The 7,183-nt window shown below is 46.2% G+C and overlaps 1 protein-coding gene across 1 annotated transcript; it reads right to left on the reverse strand.

The window, feature by feature from the left end:
* Positions 1–245: 245 nt before the first annotated feature.
* Positions 246–7,077, reverse strand: LOC104521053 (condensin complex subunit 1-like; the record flags this gene model as incomplete). The annotated part of the gene is made up of 10 exons (XM_029083737.1): positions 6,954–7,077; positions 6,746–6,869; positions 6,518–6,665; positions 5,739–5,936; positions 5,084–5,218; positions 4,437–4,521; positions 3,643–3,817; positions 3,257–3,378; positions 2,085–2,273; positions 246–420 (listed from the first exon to the last, which is right to left on the reverse strand). Coding segments are annotated over exons 1-10 (1,475 nt in total), but the record flags the coding sequence as incomplete, so codon positions are not given.
* Between the last annotated feature and the right edge of the window lie 106 nt (positions 7,078–7,183).

The raw sequence follows: 7,183 nt of genomic DNA on the forward strand, positions 1-7,183 counted from the left end.
AAAAAATATATATAAAAACATATATATATATAAACCACCTTGGAACTTCACAAGTGTTGGTAACTGCTCAAAGAAAAAGCATCCTTCCTAGCGGACACAAACCTTATGTTTCAGCTCAGTACAAAGTGTGGCAACTTTGATTTCTCTCTCTGTCCATACCCCATTCCCAACAGCTCCCCAAAACAAGAAATGGGAGAAAAAAAAGAAAGTAAAAACCCCCAACTTCTGATTAGGAAGACCCCTACCTCTCCGAATCCCCGCTGGGGCTCAGATAGAGCCGTCTGTAGGCGCTCAGCACAGCCTCCTTAATACCAGGCTCTTTTGACCATATGAGGGCGAGCATCCTTCGGACTCCGAGAATTGCCTGGGACACACCAAACTGCGAGGCTGTCACAAAGAACTCAATGGCCTCCTGCACCACTGCAGAGAGAAGAATAGTTACAAGAGCACAGTTCTTTCCTTATTCTCATTAGAGAGGCCATTAAAACAAATTCATAGGTGTGCTGCTCTCACAGCAAGCCCTGCATGCAGCAAGCCAGAGCAGCTGAATGTAAGTCCCAGTGCGACGCGGTAACCAGAGGAACTAAGCTATCTGATTTATAAATGGGGTAAGACATAATGTATTTGATTCCAGCTTGACTACTCCTGAAATATACTGCCCAGTCTTCTGCTTGTAAGACAAGAAAAAACATTAAGCTGGAGAGCATTCACGAGAGAGCCACAGTAACGATTAGAGGGACTGTACAATGAACAGTTCATAGAGTCTGACCTCTGGTTAAGTAGGAGCTTACACTAGCATAAGCCCCAACTTATAAATCTGAATAAAGATCCCCTACCAGACAAGCTGGTATGCTTCCCCTTCCCCCAGTCACAGCAGAAGATATGTATTTGCAACAGAAAAAAATAAAATTAAGTCTTAATTAATTTTAAATCTTGAATGAAAAAAAACCTAAATCTGAGCACACACATTCCTTGCCAGCACCCTCTCACCCAGCAGCCTACGGTCTCCAAATGGAGACAGTGTCTCAAGATGTCTCAGCTGTCCAGACACCCAACTTGCCTTCCTTACACTACAGCATAGGGAAACAGGGAGGTGCAGAGTTGGTAAAATCTGCATAACCATCAAAAAATTACACCCAGGTGTTTAAGTATCAAGTGAGGGTGAGAAGCACCCTCTCAGCCTTCAAATGATCTGTAAAGACACTGAACTCAGGAGTTCATTTTTGTGTGCACAGACAGCTCATGACATCCAAACCTTGCTGGGGAAGCCCACGTGCTTATTATGGGTAACACAGGAGTTCTCAATACAGCTGAAGCCTCAGAAGTGTCTGCCTGAAGCTAAGGTGCTGTAGTGCCCAGACCCATCTGTAGCCCAGAACCATGCAAGCGGATGGCAAGTGGATGTGCCAGGGAGGATGGGAGAGGAAGGAGCTAATTCAGGATAAGCACTTAAAAAGAAAAGTCCAACTGGTTACAGTAATTATAACATTAAATATGAACAGCTGAATTAACTTTGAGGCCTACTCATCACCACCTTTCACTGCAGCAGTGAAGAGGAGCAGGCCACAGATCAGGATCACTTTTAGCTAAAGAATAAAGCTGAAGGAAAAGCAAGGCAGACAGAGAAGCTGCTCGGTTCCCCTCTTGTGGCCAGCGTAACACCTGAAGCTGCATCAGGGCACTGAGCAGGTAACAGAACCCAGCTTCACTGGCCATGCTTACTCTAGGAGAACCTTGGCTGAGATGAACATCCATCCCCTCCCACAGGACGGGGGGAGGGTCTGTAAATTAAGTCATTTTGGTCACCTGACTTTTAAAAATATTTTCAACCTTGATGTTTAAAAATTTGATTCCTAAAAAGCCCGTTCATGCCCTAACACAACCTCTTCATGACACCCATTTAGATGTTGCTTGCTGTTCCAATATCCTGGAAGTGCCTGTGACATCTGCTCAGTGAAGAGCAGCTCCTCCAACTTTTTCCCCTTCCTCTGGAGCTCCACCACTCCCACATCTCCTCTTCAGCAAGGGGAAAGATCTGGAAACCCTGAATGGGGGACATAGGGGCCCATGGCTTTTTCACACACCTGAGACACAGTTTTCATACATCAGCTTGCTGACCAGGCTCAGGGCTTCTATGATTTTCAATGAGAAGTTATAAGCATCCTGCAGGTATTGCACCAACATCTCCTGTTTGACCAGCTCTGTTTGAGGCTGCTCTTCCGGTACAACTTCTTCAGTTTCGTTGCCATGTGGAGAATTCTCACTGTTCTCACCTGGGCATGAATCTGCACAGCACAAACACTTGTCTGTGAGCAGTATGGAAGGTACAAGAGAAACAGACACAGTTCAGGGGATTTCAACCCTTCTCTCTCCACCCCATAGTGACACTTTGCAAGAGCCAGACTTCCACAAAAAAACAAATTCTGCTATCAGACTTAGCTACAAAGACAACATCTCAACAGGTTGTAGAGCAAGTTCCAGTACTACAATACGATGCACCACAGAAATGACAACTTAATACAGGGGTGGAGAAAGGCATAGTCCAGTTAGGGTAAATTCCATTAAAATGCTGAAGGGGTTAATCTGAACTTGACAGCTCTCCAAAGATGGATGAGGTCCTAAAAGGGAATCAGGGCAGAGTAGGAAGAAGGCAAACACGCCTACTCTCCAGCAAAGTTTGTGCAGTCCTGGGGAGTTGACAAAGTTAAGAAGATTAAATTATTTAGACGGTAGCCTTTTGATAGAAATGAGCTCAAGAGGATTGGCTAGGAAACCTTATTCTGAAAGAAACACCAGAGATAAAGCATGTGAAGTCTTAAAAATATGCTCAGAGGCTTGAGCCCCAGATAAGCAAGACTTTGCTTGAATCGGATACTTGGTCAAGGCTGCTACAAGTAAACGTTATGTGCCACCACCTGTTCAGGAAGCAGAACTCCTGACAAATTCAGACAGGACAGGACAGCGTGAGCAGAGAACACTGGCTTCACTCTCCTCAGCAGATGTCAGATGAGTTAAAGCATCAGAAATGCACCTCTAGTGGGAACATGGAGCTATTCCAACTACTGTGATCCAGCAAAAATGCTAGGCCACTAGATGAGCAAATGATCCAGAGATGGTGCAGCTCTATGAGTTGTCAAGTACATACAGACTGAGCCTCATGGGTCAGAAGGAGGGCCAGGGCATTCCAGAGGGTTTTGGTCTAGCTCTCGCATCAGCTTGGACTTAGGGAAGAAACAAAGTGATCTGAAATAGTTACCTGTGTAAAGTCTCTTTAGAACAGCCAGGATCGTTGCCTCCTCGTTTTCCTCCACAGGGCCACTAAAGGGCTCCTTCCCCTGGAAGTGACACAGGGCCTTCTGCGTGAGGCGGGCTGCGCTCCTGGACAATGACATTGCCCAAGAAGAACATCAGCAACCCATGAGAGCAGAACAGAAGAGAAACCATCCAACTTTGCCCTGAACACCTGGGAAAACAGCTCCTGCCAGAACCTTGTGGTGGGTGCCCCTGTCAATCTCTTCCTACAGAGTAATGTTACTGGAAATCATCCCTCTACCCTGGAGCTCAAACCTTTCTCGACCAGAGAACTAGGGAGCAAAACATCCCTTGGGATAAACACTCTCTCAAACCACAGAGCTTTCTTACTTGTAGTTCAGCTTCCTCAGCAGCCCAGTGATTTGCTCCGAGGTACTCTCCGCTGTTTCCTCAAGTTCCAGCACCTCCTCTTCCCCTTCCTGCAGTGGCTGGAAGAGCTGCTGTGTGGCATCCCTAACTTCTGGCAGCATCGCTTCCCACTCTTCCTCTCGGGTAATCGCTGGAGCTACAAAAACAAAACAAAACCAAACCCACAGAGGAAATGAAGAATATAGAGACTAAAATGACACCCTAAATGGGGAGTTCTTCCCAGAATAGTGTCTGTTCCTCCCACAGACAGACATTATTCCCATTGCTGATCCCACCCAGACCACAGTACAAACAGACAAAAACTCTTTGGCATAAAAAAAACCCCAAAAAAACAGTGAGGTTAAAAAAATGACAGGTAAGAGAGAACCATTATTTGCTATTTATTGTTTTGTTGGCAGCACCAAGTCCAAGGCTAACCAAGTTCAAATTAATATCTGTCCAAAATTACGTCTCAAGCAATCCTTGAATGGAAATGGAAATCTGGGAGGGTGTCCATAGGTATTTTCAGTTCTTACCCTGAACATAGGATATTTAGCTAAACGGACTGTTGGTCTAGATATGGACGCTCACATGGTCCTTTTATAACACCACTGTATGAAAAACTGTTGTGAGTTTAATCCTAGTTATCTCGCCTCACTGTCTCACACGGGTGAGACATGAGACACTAGCCACCACAACCTGGGAGCAAATTTAAGATAAGGCAAAATAAGCCCAGGTATGGCCTGGGAAGGGGAAAGAGGAAGAAGGGAAATTACCTGCTGTTGATCTGACACGGTCCCTCATTTCCTGCAGCTTCTGCACCTCTTTCTTCAGTGGCTCAGCCAAGTCAGCACAGCTTAACTGAAGATGCCAGGAAGAGAAGAAGAAATACTTACTTATCTTCCTTTTTCTGAAATGCTAGAATTCTCTTTTCTCTTCCACTCCCTGCTTTAAGTTGTCAATTCCCTCAGATAACCCCATTTTGGAAACTAGAATAGTAGACTCTGGCCATCATCCTAGAATGGGAACTGCTGTAAATTGCCAGTTTGAGGTTCAGAAGCTCAGGGGAAGATGTGGCTAAACACAAGGAGCTGCAGCTCTGCGCAGAATGTTCTAAAAGACTAATTCTGATCCTAAGGAAAGAAACCCCACAGCGGATTCAAATCAAACTGCTGCAGGTTTTTCCACAGTCAAACACATTTCCCCTGGCCTTCAGTACACCTACCAATTACACCAAGCGAGGGAAGAGCCAGAGGAAGCAAGACCTGAGTCTGGGAAAAACAGAAAGCTCCCACCTGCAGAGTCAAAACCTATGCTGTCCCTCCCACAAGACACAGAAAGGCTGCTGCCCTGGCTATGGCACACTGCAGGTGTTAGCCTGCAAACAGACATCTAACATATCCATCAGACTAGCTGGAATTACCTTGCAGAAGAAGGGACTGTTGGACAAAAATGCAGCCAGGAGCTGGATCGCGTTTTTAACTACTACCACAGATTTGTCTTTGAGACGCCCAACAGCCAGCGATACCACAGACTGAAAGTGAGTCAAAGGCAGGGCCTAGCACACAATGAGAGGATACACCAAGTTATCAAGAAGGTCCAGAGACTCATGAGAAGTTATTTTACCGCAGACATATTAATGTCCTAAAAGGCACAGATTATAGATTATTAAAAAGTTGAGGTCTGAAGACATCATCTGGTCCAACCTCTGTTGAAAGCAAGGACTTAGATTAGGTTATTCAGGGTCCTGTTGGGTCCAGTCTTAATATATCCAGCAAGAGAGATGTTTTCCCATACCAGTGTTCAAAAAGAGGTTGCATATTATGCTTTTCCTTCTAGTCTGTCCCAGGAATAAAGAGCAGCATTAAATTTCTGTTCCCCAGTTCAGCTATCCCTAGGATCTTTGGTCTCTTGGGAAAAAGGAATTGCAGACACCACAGTACATACACAGGGACAATACGTTCCTCGGTTAAACATCAGCCTCTGCAAACAAAGAGCAGGGAGACAGAAGCTCCCTTAGAAAGCACAAGAGAGGAAGGGATGACTGCAGCAAGGCTGTTTCCCCAGCACGGGCTTACCTTGCACTGGACAATTCGAGTGAAAAGCTGCAGCACGCGGCTGCGCACAAAACTGTGGATGTCACAGGCATGGGCCTGCAGCATGTTCAGGAACTTGTCCCGAGTACCACGGGCAGCTTCCTCCAGCTGGTCACCGTTCAGTACCTGCACCAGCACTTCCGCCATAGCCGCCAAAATGGCATTTCGCATCATGTAATTCTGCAAAAACAAGAGTTGTTGAACCAGAAACAGACAAAGAGACATGACCTGATATGCCAAGGGGAAGGATGGCCCAAACTCTGGGCGATCCAAGTCCCAGGCTCCAGCCTTAAGTGAATTTCTCGGTTATGGACTTTGTATTAACCTTGGAGGAGCATGGCTGTTCCTGCAAGACAGAGTAATCCAAACCTGCCATCCAGCTAGGTCCACAGAAGCCAAGAACTGATATGGGAAACACTTACAGCTTGTGAGGGAAGTTTAAGAAAAGGAAACAGAGTGACAAACTCATTAAGTGCTGAAGAACAAGGGCTAACAGCTGGGATCTCAGAGCAGTAAGCGGTCTCCTGTTCTCTGATAGCTGGGAGTGACAACCAGACAGCAGATGTCATGTTTCGAGTGACAACCAGACAGCAGATGTCATGTTTCCTTTGTATCATTTAGGTAAGGGCAGAACCTATTCCAAAGGTCAGGTTTTGGCTATCTGACCTCTGTGAAAGAGGTTCTGTTTTCAGACAGAAACATTGGACCACAGCATCGCCACCACCTGACTTCTCCAGACAAGTAATATTGTGGAAATGTACCTCTCCATCCAAGTAAGGCAGGAGAACGCTCATGTTGGACAGCACCAGAGCTGGAATCTGCTCAGCCAGTTCAGTTATAAAGGCAGCATAACCCCTGAATCCAGAAGCATCACGAGCCAGATCCTGTGGGCATTTCTGTCCAATTTCCCTGCACAGAAAGAGGAAACAAGGAATAGTGTGCCTCAAGTTGCTAGGGAGAGAAGGACAAGCTCGGGGCATTTTTCTCACCTTAGCAATTCGCCCACCAGGCTTTTCAGACCATGCTCTGTAGCCCAGAGGCTCACAGCCTGAGCAAACACCGGGGCTACGTGTTCAAAGTGCTGCAGCATCTGCGTGATCTTCAGAGTGGCATCTTTCACACGTGAGGAAGAAGAAAGAGGTCAGGGAATGTAACTAGGAATGGCTTCGGGAAGAAGGAAAAAGAGCAGGGACTCACTGAACATGTGGTCATGGTGAATCAGAGCTGTAGCAAGCAGACACGTCACAGCCTCCCGTGCAGCCCGGTACTTCTGAAGACCGATACTTGGATTCTCCAGGATACGATAGCCACTTCCTGTCATTAAGCTAAAGCCACAGAAGAGAGACAGTGAACCTCACTACGACAACTTGCACCATCGTTCTAGCACACTGCACTAGGCAAACATTTCATAGAATCACAGAAAGGTG

This window comes from Antrostomus carolinensis, unplaced genomic scaffold (assembly GCF_000700745.2).
Source record: "Antrostomus carolinensis isolate BGI_N321 unplaced genomic scaffold, ASM70074v2 scaffold1132, whole genome shotgun sequence".
Lineage (NCBI taxonomy): Eukaryota > Metazoa > Chordata > Aves > Caprimulgiformes > Caprimulgidae > Antrostomus > Antrostomus carolinensis.